Source organism: Arabidopsis lyrata (assembly GCF_000004255.2).
Source record: "Arabidopsis lyrata subsp. lyrata unplaced genomic scaffold ARALYscaffold_7, whole genome shotgun sequence".
In the NCBI taxonomy this organism is placed as follows: Eukaryota; Viridiplantae; Streptophyta; class Magnoliopsida; order Brassicales; family Brassicaceae; genus Arabidopsis; species Arabidopsis lyrata.
The window spans coordinates 7244314-7261698 of record NW_003302549.1 but is presented as its reverse complement, the minus strand read 5'-3'; the positions used below and the strand labels follow the sequence as shown (position 1 = coordinate 7261698).

At 38.1% G+C, this 17385-nt stretch overlaps 6 protein-coding genes across 8 annotated transcripts; 4 read left to right on the top strand and 2 right to left on the bottom strand.

Annotated features, from left to right (window-relative positions):
- Nucleotides 1-278: 278 nt before the first annotated feature.
- On the bottom strand, nt 279-2792 carry LOC9305758 (QWRF motif-containing protein 7). Of its 2 annotated transcripts, none has more exons than XM_021017859.1 (5): nt 1245-2792; nt 928-1164; nt 745-834; nt 532-642; nt 279-426 (listed from the first exon to the last, which is right to left on the bottom strand). In XM_021017859.1, exons 1-5 carry the CDS (start codon nt 1944-1946, stop codon nt 328-330), a joined length of 1239 nt encoding a protein of 412 aa, XP_020873518.1. In that variant the 5' UTR covers nt 1947-2792; the 3' UTR covers nt 279-327. The 2 variants fall into 2 exon arrangements, with proteins under 2 accessions (XP_020873518.1, XP_020873519.1); XM_021017860.1 differs by having other exon boundaries at nt 532-639.
- Nucleotides 2793-2876: 84 nt separating this feature from the next.
- LOC9305757 (23.6 kDa heat shock protein, mitochondrial) lies at nt 2877-3901 on the top strand. The gene is made up of 2 exons (XM_021018082.1): nt 2877-3158; nt 3268-3901. The coding sequence occupies exons 1-2, from the start codon at nt 2960-2962 to the stop codon at nt 3702-3704; spliced, it is 636 nt and encodes a 211-aa protein (XP_020873741.1). The 5' UTR covers nt 2877-2959; the 3' UTR covers nt 3705-3901.
- A 1020-nt stretch (nt 3902-4921) lies between these two features.
- Nucleotides 4922-6391, top strand: LOC9305756 (GLABROUS1 enhancer-binding protein-like). Of its 2 annotated transcripts, XM_021017916.1 has the most exons (2): nt 5479-5568; nt 5640-6391. In XM_021017916.1, the coding sequence occupies exons 1-2, from the start codon at nt 5479-5481 to the stop codon at nt 6204-6206; spliced, it is 657 nt and encodes a 218-aa protein (XP_020873575.1). In that variant the 3' UTR covers nt 6207-6391. The 2 variants fall into 2 exon arrangements, with proteins under 2 accessions (XP_002869685.1, XP_020873575.1); XM_002869639.2 differs by having other exon boundaries at nt 4922-6391.
- Nucleotides 6392-7114: 723 nt separating this feature from the next.
- On the top strand, nt 7115-9592 carry LOC9303692 (putative glycerol-3-phosphate transporter 2). The gene is made up of 3 exons (XM_021017777.1): nt 7115-7717; nt 7846-8809; nt 8898-9592. Exons 2-3 carry the CDS (start codon nt 7876-7878, stop codon nt 9473-9475), a joined length of 1512 nt encoding a protein of 503 aa, XP_020873436.1. The 5' UTR covers nt 7115-7717; nt 7846-7875; the 3' UTR covers nt 9476-9592.
- A 32-nt stretch (nt 9593-9624) lies between these two features.
- LOC9305755 lies at nt 9625-10032 on the bottom strand. Its single transcript, XM_021018181.1, has one exon. It carries the CDS (start codon nt 9939-9941, stop codon nt 9771-9773), a length of 171 nt encoding a protein of 56 aa, XP_020873840.1. The 5' UTR covers nt 9942-10032; the 3' UTR covers nt 9625-9770.
- Nucleotides 10033-10570: 538 nt separating this feature from the next.
- On the top strand, nt 10571-16132 carry LOC9305754 (E3 ubiquitin protein ligase RIN2). The gene is made up of 13 exons (XM_021017743.1): nt 10571-10707; nt 11096-11405; nt 11993-12070; nt 12421-12507; nt 12600-12721; nt 13361-13457; nt 13557-13662; nt 13782-13939; nt 14053-14190; nt 14264-14331; nt 14411-14629; nt 14910-15279; nt 15576-16132. The coding sequence occupies exons 2-13, from the start codon at nt 11169-11171 to the stop codon at nt 15630-15632; spliced, it is 1737 nt and encodes a 578-aa protein (XP_020873402.1). The 5' UTR covers nt 10571-10707; nt 11096-11168; the 3' UTR covers nt 15633-16132.
- The last annotated feature ends 1253 nt before the right edge of the window (nt 16133-17385 follow it).

The window sequence follows — 17385 nt, the reverse complement described above, 5'->3', positions numbered from 1 at the left end:
GGAAATTACAATTATTATTGATAAACATTCTTGGTGAGAAGTGTAAAACATTTATATGTGTATGTGATTGGATGGACATTTTTTTTTATTTGATATCTCATTTTTGTATAAGTATATTTTCATTAAGGTACTGTAGAAATTGCATTACGAAATTTGTTATACACATGGCTTCAATCATTCATATATATCACAAAGTTATCATTATATATTTCAACAATTTATTTTGGATAGGTTGAACTAAATAACTAGAAGTAGCAGCATTCCAGTTTTTTTTTTTTGGTAAACAAGCAGCATTCCAGTTTGCAAAATGTTCAATGTTATTAACATTTAATTACATGTCCTAACTTTTGAGTTATTATACAACTTTTTTTTTCTCTGTTCTTCACTCTTCTGGAGAATATGGACCTTCAAACTCCTCTCCTTCGCCTGTTAAAACAAAGATCTCACCAATTTAGCCATTGCAGCTTCCACGTATAAGATTTAAACCGGACCGGTCAAATTAAATATAATGAAAGTAATGATTGATTTTACCGCAAAGAGAGGAATGGAGAAAAGACTCTTGTCCATTTCTTCAAAATATAACAATTCTTGATTAAACAAGCCGATCAATTCTGTCAGCTCATATAGGATTATTTCAACCTGCTGATATTTAATTACCCGGACATTCTTAAATTAGTTTCTTATATACGCATCTATAAAACAAAGTTAGGAAAAAAAAGATGTATATAAATAAGGTGGACTTACTCGTGGGAGAAACTTGATAATGACGTCTTCGATCTCGTCCATGACTTGTATAGCTATGACCATTTCTTCATGTATCGACACCACATCCATCTGTAACTTACATAATATTATTTTCCGTTTTCTTGACTAACACACAAAATTTTTATAAACCAATTGTTTTCCGAACGAAAGAAAGTTTCTAACCGTGGCACCATGTACGAAGGGTAAACGGACAGACAAAGCATGGAGTTTTCGAGTTAGCTTGCTCAATGCTTCGGAGTTTTTTGCTTCTAATTTTGACCAATCATTAAGTAAAGGCATTTGGAGGCTGAGAACTTCACCTAGTTTGATTTCTTGACGGAGCCTTTGAACTTCAATCAAATTTTCCACTACGTAGTTCCTCATTTTGTATATCCTTAGCCAAACCCAAAACAACTGATCCTGAAACCATTCACAAAAACAAATTAATAGATATTTATAAGATACAAATTAATTTATATATTTTTCATATAGTTTTGTACCTCAACGTTGATCTTAAGTTTAGCCATAGTGGCTTCAGTTCTTGCGTTAACAAACCTCCATTGAAGTAATCTGTTTTGCAAAACCCTAAACCGGTGATAATCCTCCTCTTGGACCGGAGATACTTTCTTCTGCGCCATGAAGTACTTCAAAACTCCGGCCACAGCTCCACCGCCACCGCTTCTTATCTTGGCCTTGCTTACCGGTGATTCAGGCGGCGTCATGCACATTGAATTCGCCGGAGCTGAGCTGGACAGATATGTCTTCATCGTCGAAACTCTCCCTGAGGACAACGCCCACGCCGATGGTGAGCTCGCTCCCGGTTTTACCCCTCTAGATGAAGCGTTATTACGAGGACTACCACGCTCACGTTGATCTAAGTACTGAGCAAACGCCTCTCTGCTTCTACCGTTGTTTATCTCGTGAGATCTTGACGCGCTGTTTCTCGCCGGGATTATATTTTCGCCGGATTTGGGGTTGGATGATCCGGTGGGCCTGGATGATCTCGTTGTAGAGTGTGATCTGGTTATCATCACTCTCTTGCTTGAATTGGATGGCGAAGAGGAAGAGGAGGAAGAAGTAGAAGACGATAACGAGGCGTTTAAGGACACTGGGAGAGAGATCGAAGAGCTTATAGTCCGGCTCCGGTTAATATTGGGCGACGGAGGACGGAGTCTCCGACCGGTGGTTTTGGTGGTTGCCATTTTCTTCTTTAATATTTGACGACGATTAACTATATGATGCAAGACTCGTATATTTGTTTTCGTTTCACATTAGGAATCTTATATATATGAAGCTGAAATTATATGGTTCAAGGAATCGTCTATTCTACATACACTGGTTTGAACAATTATGATATATTATATAGTTAGGGCCGGGGTATATTTAATCTCTTAGATAACGGTTGGGGATTTGTAGGAGTTGACAGCACGTAGGCGCAGGTAATTAGAACACTTCTGCATGTATGTGTGTCTACAGTCTACATATCAAAATATTTCTAAATTCGAGTGTATTTTTTCGAAAGAAAAAAAGAAGAAGAGATCATAATACATGTATAATGTCAAAGCATATGAAGGTCAGCTTAGCTAGAGACACGTCTTTTGTTTTATCTTTCGTCTAAACAACATGGCGGTTTAATATAAAATCAAAACTTAAAAGGTCCAATTCAAAACGGCCCTATGGTATCTAGTCTACGTTGAATAAATAAACCTTAAGAGCGTCGTCAAACTGTTTTAGTCATTAGGCCAAAAATAATTTTTTAACCTCAATACCAATATATATTTGCCTTCTCCAATATCCGAGTCTTTTTGTTCTTTCCGAATGTTTGCCCAAACCAGACCTTCCCACGTTCGGTGGTTGGTGGCCGCCTCGGCTTTTGGTCGTTTTCATTCATGTACCATGAATCCATGATCTAGGGTCATTTGACTTGTTGACCATAAATCTAGTAAACCTGGCCTAATACGATGGGCCGTGGCCCGTTAATAAACAATATATTTGTTTCACTCATTAGCTTGGGAGCCACGGACCTCTAGAACGATCCAGAGAAATATCCACCTCTCCAGAACATTCACTCACCTGATAATATCTACTACCTTCAACACTCTTTACTCATATATAAACCTCCTCTGTCTCCACTATCGCCACACACAGTTCTCAGATAAAACACTACTTACTCTCTGTTAAAACTTTCTCAAAAAAGCTTCATATTTCTCTACAAATGGCATCTTCCCTTGCTCTTAAGAGACTTCTTTCTTCTTCCATTGTTCCACGTTCCCGTAGCGTTCTTAGTCCATCCGTTTCCTCTCGCCTCTTCAACACCAACGCCGTGAGGAGCTACGACGACGATGGCGAGAATGGACAAGGCGTTGATTTCGATCGCCGCTCTGTTCCTCGCCGCCGTGGTGATTTCTTCTCAGGTAACTCAACCAGATCTATATCTTTCTCTTGTTAACGGAGCTAAAATTTAGTAAGAAATCATAGATTAGCTAACATTGATCTTAAAATTTTGATATGGATTTTGTGCAGATGTCTTTGATCCGTTTTCGCCGACGAGGAGCGTTAGTCAAGTGCTGAATCTGATGGACCAGTTCATGGAGAATCCTCTGTTATCAGCTACTCGTGGCATGGGAGCTTCAGGAGCTCGTCGTGGTTGGGATATAAAAGAGAAAGACGATGCTCTTTACCTGAGAATCGACATGCCTGGGCTGAGCAGAGAGGATGTGAAGCTGGCTTTGGAGCAGGACACTCTGGTGATTAGAGGAGAAGGGAAATACGAAGACGATGATGGCGAGGAAGAAGATCAGGGCGGTAATCGGAGATTCACTAGCAGGATTGGACTGCCGGAGAAGATTTACAAGATTGATGAGATTAAGGCGGAGATGAAGAACGGAGTTTTGAAAGTTGTGATTCCGAAGATGAAAGAGCAAGAGAGAAATGATGTTCGTCAGATCGAGATCAACTAAAACGTTGTCGGTTGTTATGTTCTTGTTTTTGTTTTGTTTTGTTTTGTTTTTTGTCTTTGAATAAAGTGTGTGTAGTCATGGTCTCTGAAGACTAAAGCTGAAGGAATCTCTTTTATGTTTCTTGAGGCGGTGTTTTTGGTCTTGCTTAAATCAAAATTTGCAACCCAAATCAAGCACAAATTAAATAAGTTTCCTGATCTTCTTGCTAGCTAATTTGGTTTATATGTCTAATCTTTGTGTTCACAAGGAAAACGGAATTGCGTTTAAATTGAGATTGGAACATATAATTGGAACATTTATGGGTTTGAACTTTTTTTTCTAAGACAGACCAAGAGCATCTCCAAAGGAGGTTGTCTTCGTTTATGTTGCATGGAAACGGAAACGGAAACGTGGAAGCGAAACGTTTCGGAAACGGGAAACGATTTTTTTCTAAAATTAGGGATTGGAAACGTTTTGGAAACGTATACACATATATAATATATGTATATATATAACATTAACATAAAACTATAAAAAATGGTTTAATTAAATAATACAAGTCCAAAACATCAAATATTAAATAGATTAACTAAAATTCTAAAAGAAAAAAGATTAAAAGGTTCACGTTCAAATATTTAATTTAGATCAACATTTTTATTCTTATTTTCATTAGTTTCATCGTAGACCATATAAAGATGTCTCCAAATCTAGTTTGTCAATAAAAAAATCTTAAAACTCAAGAGTCTTCCAAAATTAGTTATATGTATTATAAATTTTAATCTTTTCTACTTTTATTTATTAAGTTTCCAAAGTCAATAAAAAGGATTTGTCGCGTTTCCATTTTAGAAACGTGAGTTTTCATTGTGTTTCCAAATATAGATTTTTAGAAAACGCGTTTTCGTGACGTTTTTCGTGTTTCCGGAAAGTTTCCGTTTCGAAAACGAGAAACGGACATCGAAAAGAGTTTCCATGCAACATAGGTTTCCACTTTTTTGATGAGTTCTCTTCTTTTATTTGATCAAAAATAATTCAAAATTGAGTAAACAAGAGAGACGAACACGTGTCGTTGAGATTTTTAGAGAGACGGACACGTGTCGTTGATTGTATGGAGGAAGCATCGCCTCTCTTAAGACGGATTCTGATGTTACTTGTGTAGTTGTCGACGGACTGGTCTATTAAAAACTCGTCAAAATAGCTCAGGCCCGTTCGTGTTAGCGCGTTGGACAGCCCAACTTGAAAGAATCGATCGGCTATTATCGAATTCACAAAATAAATTAAAAGAAAAAAAAAAACAAAAACCCGACGCTAACCTAAAATCACAAAACCTAAGAGCAAAGCAAATCGACGGCGACGGGAAAATAGAAAAGCTGAAGAAGAAGACTCTAGCTTCCCGCAGATCTCTGTCTCCTCTCTCTCTCGTAACTGTATTCGATGGCACCGAAGAAGGCAGAGGAAGTGGTCGACAACCCTCCTACTTCCAGTGAAGAAGAGGAATCTGGCTCATCTGGAGAAGAATCTGAGTCTTCTGCTGAAGTTTCGAAGAAAGACGAGTCTTCCAAGAAGCCTGAATCTGACTCTGAAGGTGAATATGAATCGGAGTCCGAATCCGATTCGGAGCCTGCTAAGACGATGGAGCTGATGCCTCTTGTGACCAAACCAATTCCAGACAAGTCTGGATCTGCCGCGACTGTACCTGAGAGTTCAACGGCTAAGCGTCCTTTGAAGGAACATGCTTCTGAAGCTATTAAGAAGCACAAGACATCGGAGACTGAGCATGTGAAGAAGCCGACAACAAATGATGAGGTTAAGAAGATTTCTGGAGATGATGCTAAGAAGATGTTTCAGAGATTGTTCAGCGAGGCTGATGAGATTGCCTTGCTTCAAGGTATTATTGATTTCACATCTACCAAAGGAGATCCTTATGAGGATATTGATGCTTTTTGCATTTATGTTAAGAAGTTGATCGATTTCAATGCTACCAAAAACCAAATCGTTACCAAACTTCAGAGGTTGAAGAAGAAGTTTAATAACACTGTGAAGAAGTCGCTTAAGAAGGGAAAGAGTGAAGATGAGATTGAATTTGCTAAAGATATTGAGCAGAAAGGCTTTGAATTGTCGAGAAAGATTTGGGGAAGCAGTGGTGTTTTGGCTTCTAAATCATCAAGGAAGAAAGTTGGAGGAACCCCTGCCCCGAAAGAGATGAAGTTAGTTGCTCATTCCTCTCCCAAGAAACAACAAGAAGAGGCGAAGAAACCGGAGAAAATAGAGACAAAGGTTGTGAACACAAGTCTCTCCATTGGTAGAGAGATTGCATCGTTCTTCAATGCAGAGAATAAGAGTTCTTGTGGTTTGGATGAATCCACAATAACTGCGGTTTGGGCAAAGGTTGCGGATGGAGCAGAGAAGAGAGAAGTGGAGGAAAAATGGAAGAAGCTCAAGGGTAAGGAGTTTGAGCTATGTTTGCAGAGGTCTGGACTCGTGAACGAAACTGCAAAGATGATATTCAAAGCCTATGAATCCTGAGCGGTTTGTCTTTTTACTTTTTAGTATGCATTTTGAGTCTTTTTATTATGCATTTTAGCTTGTGGAACTAATCTTATGTAAGTCTTTGTCGTATTTTCTCTATGCCCCTATGTTGGATGCTTGGTTTGGGTATAAGACCCTTTTGATTATTATTTAGTTCTTCTCTTTGTTCGGTTTCTGAAAAATTATCCAGAAAATGGAATGGCTCTAGCAGTTTTCTGTTTTTAGACGAAATCGACACAAAATCTCATGTTTTTAGACGAAAATCAAAACCCACCGTAGTCTTAAAGTTAAGGTTATACCGAAAACAAGCAACGCAGAGCCAAACTTATAGCATCCTTAGTAAAAACGGCCCAACTCTTTTATGTTACAGTTGTGAAACAACTTGTCATATTAACTTGTAATGTGAGTAAGCTATTGTTATGGAAGGCAAAGGAGAATGGACTACCTGTACAGAGTTGCTAAGTGCTGAAGTTCAAGAAAACATGACACCAATAACAACTTCTGACATAGCAACACATTATCTAAAGTTTTAGTAAATTTGTGTAATTACCAACTTTTTAAACAGATAATAACCAATACATTATGCTTGCCATTTTTAATGATTAAGACCATACACAGTGGGGCACTTTTCACCCGGGTGTAAGGAATAAAAAAAACAAAAATAATAGAAAAACAAGGTTGGAGAGAGGCAACGGGTGTAAACTTGCAACTTTTCTCCAAGGGGTGTAAGTGGCACGTGGCCAGCGCTGAATGGAGACAGGCAAAAACTCGGTCGGAGACAGGCAAAAATTATCATCTCTCTCACTATTTCTCTCTTTCTTTACTTTATTATAATACTTTATTATAATATTATAATACTGTTTACACCCAAGACACACATGTACTACTGCGTGTGCCCTAAGATGCTTAATGTTAATAGAAATGTATATGTGGACATCTTCCCATGAAGTAGAGAAAAATGAATTTGGACACAAAAATGAAGTACCATTCTAAAGAATGTTATTAGTTGAATTTTGGTATAGTTCTGTAGATAAATTAAACAATCAATGAGTTGAATTTTTGGATGAAGAAACGAGTTAGAGTCAGAGGTTTAATGTTCTTACGTGCGGGCACAAACGACAGACCGGACGCCGACTTTGCTACTACACATCAACTATTATTAAACAATTCGACATTTTGTGTTGAAGGTTTCGACTGATATGATGATTCTCATCTTCTTTAGTTTGATTTGTTTCTAGTTTTTATTTCTCGATTTGTGAGTTCAGGTTTAGCCTTATGTACTATAGCTTGCGTTTTAATCTAGAAAACTGGAGGCCAGTGAAGCAAAAGGCTTGGTCAATAAAAAAATACAGCGAAGGGTCAAATATGGTTATTAAAGAGCCAGTTTCACGTCCTTTAAGTAGTGATTTTAATCCCTCCCAGCTTCTAACCCATTGAAGTTGAAGAACAGAGAGAGGTAGAGATACTTTTCTCCTCTCTTCAACTTTCAAAGGTGATCACAATTGCAGGTTCATTCAACATTCTCTTCTAGTTTTCTGTATACTTTCGTTCTGCTTGTTTACAAGAGATTGAGGTTTCTTGTTTTACAAGTAATAGATGAAAAGACAATAAATTCATATCTACATCTGCTTTTCAGGTTTTGGCGTCGCGAGGAGTTGTTAAAGAGATGGCGTCATGGACTTCATCCCAGTTCCTGTATGAAGAAACCAAGCCATGGGGTATTCAGTTCTTGGAACGGTTTAAGCGTTCAGGAAGACTCTCCTTCAAGCAATACCAAGCCCTTGTCTTTATCTTGACCTTTGTCGCCTACGTCGCCTTCCATGCTGCTCGAAAGCCCAATAGCATTGTCAAGGGAACGCTTTCCGCATCAACAATCAAAGGCGGTTGGGCTCCTTTTGATGGACCCGATGGACCAGCCTTGCTTGGGCAGATCGACTTGGTTTTCCTCTCTGTCTATGCGGTTGGGATGTTTGTGGCGGGCCACTTGGGAGATCGTTTGGATCTCAGGACGTTTCTGACTATCGGAATGATCGGGACCGGTCTTTTCACAGCTCTATTTGGGGTCGCATTCTGGGCAGATTTCCACAGCTTCTACTATTTCTTGGCGGTTCAGGTTATGGCGGGGTGGTTTCAGTCGATAGGTTGGCCTTGTGTCGTGGCCGTGCTCGGGAACTGGTTCGACAAGAAGAGAAGAGGAATGGTTATGGGTGTTTGGAGTGCTCACACTTCCCTCGGTAACATCGCAGGGTCTCTGATCGCATCTGGGCTGCTTAGATATGGGTGGGGTTGGTCATTTCTTGGCCCGGCTTTGCTCATGACTTTTCTTGGGATCGTTGTTTACCTTTTCTTGCCGGTGAATCCTCCAACCGTTGAGGCTGAGAGAGATGGAACTGAAATTGACTCCACCATGAGGCTCGGTGACACCATTACAGAGAGCTTCTTGGAATCTAGAATGAGTACTGGATTCGATAGAAAGGCAGTCGGGTTCATGGCCGCTTGGAAAATCCCCGGTGTTGCTCCTTTCGCCTTCTGCCTCTTCTTCACCAAGTTGGTCTCATACACATTCCTCTACTGGCTTCCTTTCTACGTCAGCCACAACAGTATGTTTCTCATCATCTCTCCTTCCTTTTACCTCTAGTGTTGTAGCCTTGATATATGTAAAGTCTGAATAATTAATACGTGATGCAGTGATCGGAGGAGAGTACCTGTCTGAGGAGACATCAGGAAACTTGTCAACAATCTTCGATGTTGGAGGTGTTGTTGGTGGGGTCTTAGCCGGATACATGTCTGATCAACTCAACGGCAGAGCGATCACAGCAGCAGGATTCATGTACTTGGCAATCCCAGCTCTTTTCCTCTACAGAGTCTTGGGACATATCTCATTGACCATCAATGTCATCCTCATGTTCATATCAGGAGTCTTCATCATTGGACCATTTGCTCTCATCACAACAGCTGTCTCAGCTGATCTCGGAACACACAAATCTCTCAAAGGCAATGCCAGGGCTTTGGCTACAGTCACAGCTATCATAGACGGTACAGGATCCGTCGGTGCTGCGATTGGACCAGTCCTCACTGGTTACATCTCTGCGATTAGCTGGGACGCAGTGTTTTACATGTTGATGACTGCGGCTTTGATCTCTGGATTGTTGCTCACTAAACTAATCATAGCAGAAGTCAAAGCTTTGTTGTTTGGATCAGAAGAAGAAGTAGCTGCATCATCATCATCACCAGCATCCAGAGCTCCCATTGATGTCCTCCTTTGAGTTTTTTTTTTCCTTCATGATTTCGAGACTTTTTATTTAAAGTTGGTTCCTTTTTCCCAGTTGTCTTAAACATGATCATGTCTTCACTTTCTAAAGTTTGAATGAGAATAAATACCTAATTTGATAAAATCAGCTGAAAATTGCAGCAATCGGAGAAAAGAATCTTCATTTGATTGTCAAATTTCACTGAATTTACAATCCCACAAATTACACATAAACCTTAAGAAGTAGCAAAATTATCAGGAGGAAAAAGATGGGTGAATTCACCGGAGAAGCTGCTAGTGGAATCTGTATCTCAAACGTCGTCTCTGCTTTTGGGCTTGCGATATTTCTCCTCAACTTGCTTGGCCATTGAAACGGCGCAGTGACTAAGCTTCTTGATGTTAGGAACGTTGTAGTTCTGAGCGATGTAGATCCCGCACACTGTTCCCGTGATGAAAGAGAAGCTGCTCCTTATTATTCCCATCTTCTTCTCCACTCCGGTGCGAACTAGATCGGAGTTTCTTTTTAGGGTTTATGATTTGATCGGTGATTGACGGAATTAAAAGCGAAATTCGAGAAGATCTTTAGAATTCTGGAAACTAATAAGTCGGAGATTGAAGATTCATTAGTGGGCTTAGAAGGCCCAAATATAGTTAACTTACATGGGCTTGCATTGATCCATATGAATTTTTAGCTCTTGTTTATTTGTTTTCTTCTATGGGAGAATAGTGGGAACTAGACCAACTTAAGAAAAAACTTTTTTGACTTTTAAAGGTGTTTTTGGTTGAATCGGTCATATTCAAATTTGTTGGTGCGTCAAAAATAATGGGTTATCAAAAATCAAATTCTAGCAATTTAAAAATAATTAAAATTTATCTTTCGTAAGATGTATATTTCATTTTGCTGTTGGTAAAAATGATTAGTCTAAACATTATAACTAGAGTTTTTGGTTTCACCAAAACCATATATAAACGAGTTAAAATATTATTTAGATGTTATATTAAAAATTTTCCGTAAGTGAGCAAGCATACATATGTTGACAAAATTAACCACCAAAAAAAAAACATGTGTTGACCGTATCAGTTTTATTTTCTTACTTTTGTTTTTTAATTAATAAGAAAAGTTTTGTTTCGAGGAAGAAGAAGATATCGATTTTTGCTTTTCTACTTTTCGATTCTCTCGATCGAGAGAAAGACAGAGAGGCACGGTGCTTTCAGAGAATTTCACAACCGACAGCTTCGCGGATTCAGGTTTTTCTGCGAATCGATCCATTTCTACAACTCTGATCTCTGCATTTTATTCCTCCCAGCTCCTTTCTTCAATTTTGGATTTTTGATTTATGTTTCTTCTGTGAATTTTTGGGATCATATCTTTTTTCTTTCCGGTGAATCGGGCCTTGTACTTGGAACCTCTCTTTTGCATTTTTGGCTTCTCTACAAATCTAATTTCACCTGTGGAAATATGACTCAAATCTAAAAGAATCCAATTTTTGGATGTCCTCTGCTTTGGAGCTCAATTTTCTCTAGATTCTGAAAAAGAAAAAAAAAATCATCTTTTTATGCAAATATGGTCAATTTGTTGTTGTTGTTGTTTGTATCGTCCGAGTCTTAATACTAATGAGAGATCATGTGGCTGCAGATGGCGTCATGCTAATATGACTAAATGAGATTCTGGGGATTAAGTTTAAGTGGGAAGGCTGTTATTGTTCCTAATGGGGATTAAGTACTTGCCGCTCTCCGTAGCATCAACAGCTCTCAGCTTTGTTGGACTTCAAGTCTGGACAGAGTTTTCTCTCGATAGACTTCGAGCTGATGGGCTGATTGCCAAGAACGTTTCTTTAGGAGACTCCGAGCATGCGCTTGAGCTGCTTCTCGCCTCTTATTTCACTATTGCGCTGCTCACTAATTTTGTGCTCAATGTGTATATTCTTCTGGTACTTTCTCTCAAGGTAAGACTTTATTAGAGTAGCATTTTACTACTGGGATGCAATTTAAGCAATGCTCTTTCTAATATTTAGCTTTTGTAGACTGTATCAAATTGGTGAAACTGAACTTCCTAATTTCATTAGTTAATACTTTGAGCGGTTAATACCTTTATGAAATTCCTCATATCCTTAGACTTAGCTTTTTGCCTCCTAATCTACATAAGTCACTTGTACAGAGGTGTCTCATTATTTGTTACTCTTATTCTTAATGGTTTCACTTGTTGCTTTGGGAAAAAAAAATTTATGCTCTTAAATTTTCAGACTTGCACCACTTATTTTCTCTTTTGTTGGAAAAAGAGTCCAATTTACAGTTCTTAGTTTGGTTACAATCGAATACATTATAATTAGTTTTCACCTTCAAATAAAGGTTTGTGAAGAAGCAAGTGTTCTTAATTTGTAAGAGTCAAACTCTCGTTTCCGGCTAGTCGAATGTCTTGCATGAAAGAAAACTCAATAATTTCATACTGTTTGCTACCATAGTATACTGATTGTTTACATATGTCTTGTGACAATTTTCTGTGCTTCTAATGTCTTTTAAACATCTTCTGCAGACTCTATTTTTTGGAGATTTATATGACGTTGAAACTAAAAAGTTGGTGGAGCGACTTGCCAATTATATCATATACAAGGTAGCTGTTCTTACTTTGATTGAAAACTAAGACTGTGACATACAATAACCTACATTCTTTGTTTCGTATGAGATATTCTTGGTAGTTTTCATTATTCAATATCGTAACTGCGTCAGGAAAACAAATGGAATATTATTATAATGACAGAGTAATGGAAAAGAGAAGAAAATAGTTTTTGAGGCTTGAGGGAGGTCTTTACTTAGACAGATGATTCTACCACATTTTCCCTTCATTTCCCCTTGAACTTTGCATTTTTGTGTAGTGTTTCCTTGATTCGAGTTATTTGCAGATATCTGTATGTATTTTGGATGTTAATAGTTTATTCCCGCTTCTAATCCTCCTATCCTTAGGGTACGTTTCTACCACTGGTGATTCCCCCAACAATATTTCAGGGTGTACTGTGGACAGTTTGGTTGACTGTTCTATGTACTTTAAAGGTATGGAACACTGCGTGTTTTTGATTTACGAGAAACCAAATTCTGAATTATCTTTTGTAACACCCTAATGTGTATTTTGTAATGCCATGTAGATGTTTCAAGCTTTGGCTAGAGACCGGCTTGAACGATTGAATGCATCTCCTTCTTCTACACCTTGGACATACTTTCGTGTGTATTCAGTGCTGTTCTTGGTCCTCTCTGTTGATATGTTCTGGTAAATCCTAAACCCTGCGGTATAGTGTCAAATATTCAATTGCTGCATCTTCTATCTATTCATGACCTTAAACTATCGAAGTCATGTTTCCATTCAATGTTCTCTCTGGACTCTATATATACTTCTTAAACAAAACTTAGGTAAAAAAAATTAACCTACATGGCTGACGCTCTTAATTTCAATTGAAAAGTGGTGCTCCTGGAAGTTGATCTTGATCCTATACATACAACTTGTTTTTCTTCTCAAACACTCCTGGTTTATGTTAAAGGATCAGAGTAGATGTTCTCTAGATTTACCGCAGTCCGTCAAGAACAACTTCATAAAGCTCTTTAACAACATAGAGAGAGTGCATAGCTTGCTTTTTATGTTTATGCTATATTGTGAGAGATGTTATCCTGAAATTCATCTATGCATGAACTCTGCGTCAAGGTGAAAGTAAAGCCAAAAACTTCTGTGTGAAAATGTGGATGCCGTAGAGCAAGGAAAATGTTGTGTCTGAGTTCATAATGTTTGTGGACTGCAGTCCAGTTAGGAAACTCGTTTGATTTCTTTGTGTGATAACTTTTTAGTAACCAATTTCAAGCATGTCTGGATGAGATACTGAGTAAAAGGATTTACTTTTCTCCTCCAATCTTGCAGGATAAAACTTTCCCTTATGACATACAATACAATTGGTTCCTCTGTGTATCTGTTGTTACTTTTTGAGCCATGCAGTATAGCTTTTGAGACCTTGCAGGTACTTAATTTATAACAGTTGTCTTCTTTGTCCTACTCGTTGTCTTTCTTTTGTAGCCATGGTCAACAAAATATAGAACTCATTAGAATTTTTTTGCAGGCGCTGTTAATTCATGGGTTTCAGCTGCTAGATATGTGGATTAACCACTTAGCAGTTCAGAACTCAGACTGCCAAAGATCTAAGTTTATCGATTCCATGACAGCAGGTAACATCTTTTCTGGTGTTATGCTTTGTTTTTCTATTAGATCCCGGGAATGCATTTCTGTGGACATTTTTGGTCTATTGGAACTCCAAATCTTATGGTAAATTCTTATCTTTGGATAGGCTCACTGTTGGAATGGAAGGGCCTCCTCAACCGTAATCTCGGTTTCTTCCTGGACATGGCTACTTTGGTAATGGCACTAGGTCATTATTTGCACATTTGGTGGCTGCATGGCATTGCCTTTCATCTGGTGGATGCAGTTTTGTTTCTCAACATACGTGTATGTTTGTTAATTGGTTTTCTTTAAAACACTGTCACTCTTCCGGTTACTTGATACTAGGCACAGCATTCGATTGTTGTATTTTTGACCTGGTTCTCTGTTTGGTTTGGCAGGCATTGCTAAGTGCCATTTTGAAACGAATAAAAGGATATATTAAACTAAGAATAGCTCTGGGTGCTCTCCATGCAGCCCTCCCCGATGCAACTTCTGAAGAGTTAAGGGCATATGATGATGAATGTGCTATATGTCGGGTATGCTTCTGCTATAGTCATTTTCTTATAAGTTTTCAATCTCAAACTCTTAAAATACAACTATAAATGGCAGGAACCTATGGCCAAGGCTAAAAGGCTTCACTGCAACCACCTTTTCCATCTTGGATGCCTGCGATCCTGGTGCGCTTAGCTAAATATCGGCAGCCCCATGTCTTTATGACTGAAACTGGTGATCCTGATGATGTTTTGATGCTGGCAGGTTGGATCAAGGTCTAAATGAGGTTTATTCTTGTCCTACATGTCGTAAGCCTCTTTTTGTTGGTAGAACTGAAAGTGAGGTGAACCCTCACACAGTGGAAGTCTCAAGCGATGAGCAGTTAGCCCGTCAGCTTGAAAGACAAAACAATCCTGTTCGTGCACTAGCAACTGGTTTATTTCCTGCCGAGGTGCCAAATTCCGTCGAAAATGATACTTCGAGGTTCAGTTCATTCTTCGTCCTTGATTTTCTTAATTAACTACACCAAAGTAACAGTTTGCTTAGAACTTAATGATTCCTTTCCTGTGACTCCCTTGATCTTGGTGCTGATATACTAAATTTGCATTACCTTAAATTATACATTATTTAAAAATGAATTGGATAGCAAGTAATATTTGGTTTGTAACGACCACTATTTGTGCATATATCTTGGATTTGTTTTTAAAGAGTTGCATTTTGAACTGGATTGTATAAGTTCTCATCCTTTTCTTTCACAAAATAGGAATTTAGGATTGGATCCAAGCTGGCTGCAGACATGGTCAGGTCAGGGTTCTGATGTCGCTGGTCCCTCTACCGCTTCCAGGTCAGTTGGACTGGGGCGGGTTCAGATGATGATGAGGCATCTTGCATCTGTTGGCGAAAGCTATGCTCAAACTGCACTTGACGATGCTGCTTGGAGTCTATGGCCGATGAACCCTTCACAAGCATCCACTTCTTCTACAACTGTACCTCCTGGTACTGGTGGAAGGACAGGTGGTCTGCATCTGAGAACTGTATCAAGCACGACAAATGAAAGCTTGGCAAATATACTAGCTATGGCCGAGACTGTGAGGGAAGTCATGCCACACGTGCCCGATGAAATTATTTTCCAGGTAAATATTAAGTGCATATTGGATATTCTGTAAGCTTTGACGGGAAGTGCATACATGGTTGAGTTGGTGGGTCACTTAGACGGTCTTCTGCATTGACTGGAAGGAACGATTTTCATATATTCATACCTGAAACCGAATCTTATTACTTTATTTATGTGGTCAATTTGCTTGAACCCATTGTCCGGTACCTGGTCTCTTGTTTGCTCTAGACTGGTCCGTAAGTGGTGAATAGTTCAGTACTAAGTAAGATTCATGTGACTTGATACTTGAACCTGTTGCGTTTCAATTTCTTGCAGGACCTGCAGAGAACAAACTCTGTTGCTGTTACGGTGAACAATCTTCTCCAGATGTGATGATAGTTTGTGTAATATATACTAAGCACTTGCATTTCAACCTTAGATATAGATTAATGATTGGGGACATATCCTTGTCCTTAAGTCTTTACACACCACCCAACATTCCAAGCTTCACCCGCTGTAAATATAAAGCAATGTGCATCACTTTTTGCTATAGAGAAGAAGAGGCTCTAGTGTATAGCTTCTGTTCATTGCTCTCTTGCGAAAAATAAGTTCGGATATTTACTCAAGGTGATGATGATGCCTTGGTGGTCTGGAGATATCTTTGTCGCAGTCTGACCTCGGCTCCAGTCTCGAGGGAGAGTAACCACTCTTTGCAGCTGCTCTTTTGGCTGCTGCTATCTCTCCTGTATAAGAATGTGTAATTTACAATAAAATGAAGAAGTAAATTAAAGAATCTACCGTTATTGATCAAATAGCCTGTACTGTAGTATATCACCAAATGTGTAAACTCAATTTTTTTTTCTGAAGAACTTAAGAGTATCCTTCTATATCCTCTATACTGGCTTTGATAACTTAAGTCTACAGGTTTCGAGGAACAGATTAAAAGTGAAGAGACAAATAAAATATATTCAACATATAAAAATCTTATCGAAGAAAATTAACATATAAAATCTAATTTTTCATACCCATTTCGAGTAAAATAATCAATAGAAAAGTATCATGTTGGTACTTTTAACGCAACTTTAAGCCAAAAAGATTGTGAAGAGATTGTTTCTTTCGAAGGAAGCAACTTTGTTTTTGTCCATGCCGTGTGTGAATTGCTATGGCAAAAGAGAACCACTTTGTCTTATTTTAATACGCTTCTAGACATTTATCTACTTAGATAAATTTTATACTACGTTCAATTAAAATATATGAGGTACATTAGCTGGCATAAAAATCTATTCCCAACAAATGAGGAATATTATACGTCTAAGATATAGTACTTTTTAAAACATAAGGAACAAGATTAACATATATGAGACCTCAGACAAAGGGAAGGCCATGAAACATTGAATAAGAGAAAGCAAGTGACAGATATATGGCCATGAAACAATATTCAATTTAGAGAGCAAGTGATCAAAAGACGTAAGAAAATTTGCAAGTGTATTTGATAGTAGAAGATACTCAATATTACTATCATTTATCAATTTGGTGGAGGGACTCTACATCAAAGATATTAATAGGGTAATTAGTTAAGCAAGACGCAAGTATCAGGAAGTGAGACCACTAGTTTGCAACAATCTCTTGATAGTCATCTGAAATCTTCTTCATATGCTAATCTCAACGCATCGAAACTTTAATGGAACGCTTAATTGACATAATGTAGCAAAGTTACAATGCAACATATGGAGAAAATCTAAGGAAAAACAAAAGAAAAGGTGAACAACATAAACTTAATTAATAAGAATGTAGAATTATATATTTTGTACGTTAAATCCTGACCAAGAAATGATAAAATAACAAAAAAACTGGATGATTTGTTCCCACATTCTTCTGGTACATGTTTCCAGGTCTTCTCCTCAATCTTTGCAATTCAACGCTCTTCCTTGAGTTCATTTTTTTTTAACTCTTTTTTAATTAAGAGATTTTTTTTGAGCAAGTATTAATTAAGAGATATTGAAACCCCAAAAAAGTACACTGGCACATAAGGATAAATACAAAAATATGAATGCTTTTTTCAGAACTGTTTAAAGGCAAAGCTTTTTTTTTTTTGTGTAAATTTATGGGAAAAAAAAGAAGAAAAAAACAAACTTTATTTCTAAAA

Bases quoted from the DNA above. Each gene is read 5' to 3' on its own strand.
- LOC9305755 (XM_021018181.1), bottom strand. From the start codon at position 9,941: ATGGGAATAATAAGGAGCAGCTTCTCTTTCATCACGGGAACAGTGTGC.
- LOC9303692 (XM_021017777.1), top strand. From the start codon at position 7,876: ATGGCGTCATGGACTTCATCCCAGTTCCTGTATGAAGAAACCAAGCCA. The intron at 8,810-8,897 runs GTATGTTTCTCA...TACGTGATGCAG, and splicing joins TTTCTACGTCAGCCACAACA to TGATCGGAGGAGAGTACCTG.
- LOC9305756 (XM_002869639.2), top strand. From the start codon at position 5,115: ATGGCACCGAAGAAGGCAGAGGAAGTGGTCGACAACCCTCCTACTTCC.
- LOC9305757 (XM_021018082.1), top strand. From the start codon at position 2,960: ATGGCATCTTCCCTTGCTCTTAAGAGACTTCTTTCTTCTTCCATTGTT. The intron at 3,159-3,267 runs GTAACTCAACCA...GATTTTGTGCAG, and splicing joins CCGTGGTGATTTCTTCTCAG to ATGTCTTTGATCCGTTTTCG.
- LOC9305754 (XM_021017743.1), top strand. From the start codon at position 11,169: ATGGGGATTAAGTACTTGCCGCTCTCCGTAGCATCAACAGCTCTCAGC. The intron at 12,508-12,599 runs GTATGGAACACT...AATGCCATGTAG, and splicing joins CTGTTCTATGTACTTTAAAG to ATGTTTCAAGCTTTGGCTAG. The intron at 13,663-13,781 runs GTAACATCTTTT...ATCTTTGGATAG, and splicing joins TATCGATTCCATGACAGCAG to GCTCACTGTTGGAATGGAAG.
- LOC9305758 (XM_021017859.1), bottom strand. From the start codon at position 1,946: ATGGCAACCACCAAAACCACCGGTCGGAGACTCCGTCCTCCGTCGCCC. The intron at 643-744 runs GTAAGTCCACCT...ATTAAATATCAG, and splicing joins TTATCAAGTTTCTCCCACGA to CAGGTTGAAATAATCCTATA. The intron at 427-531 runs GTAAAATCAATC...TTGTTTTAACAG, and splicing joins TCTCCATTCCTCTCTTTGCG to GCGAAGGAGAGGAGTTTGAA.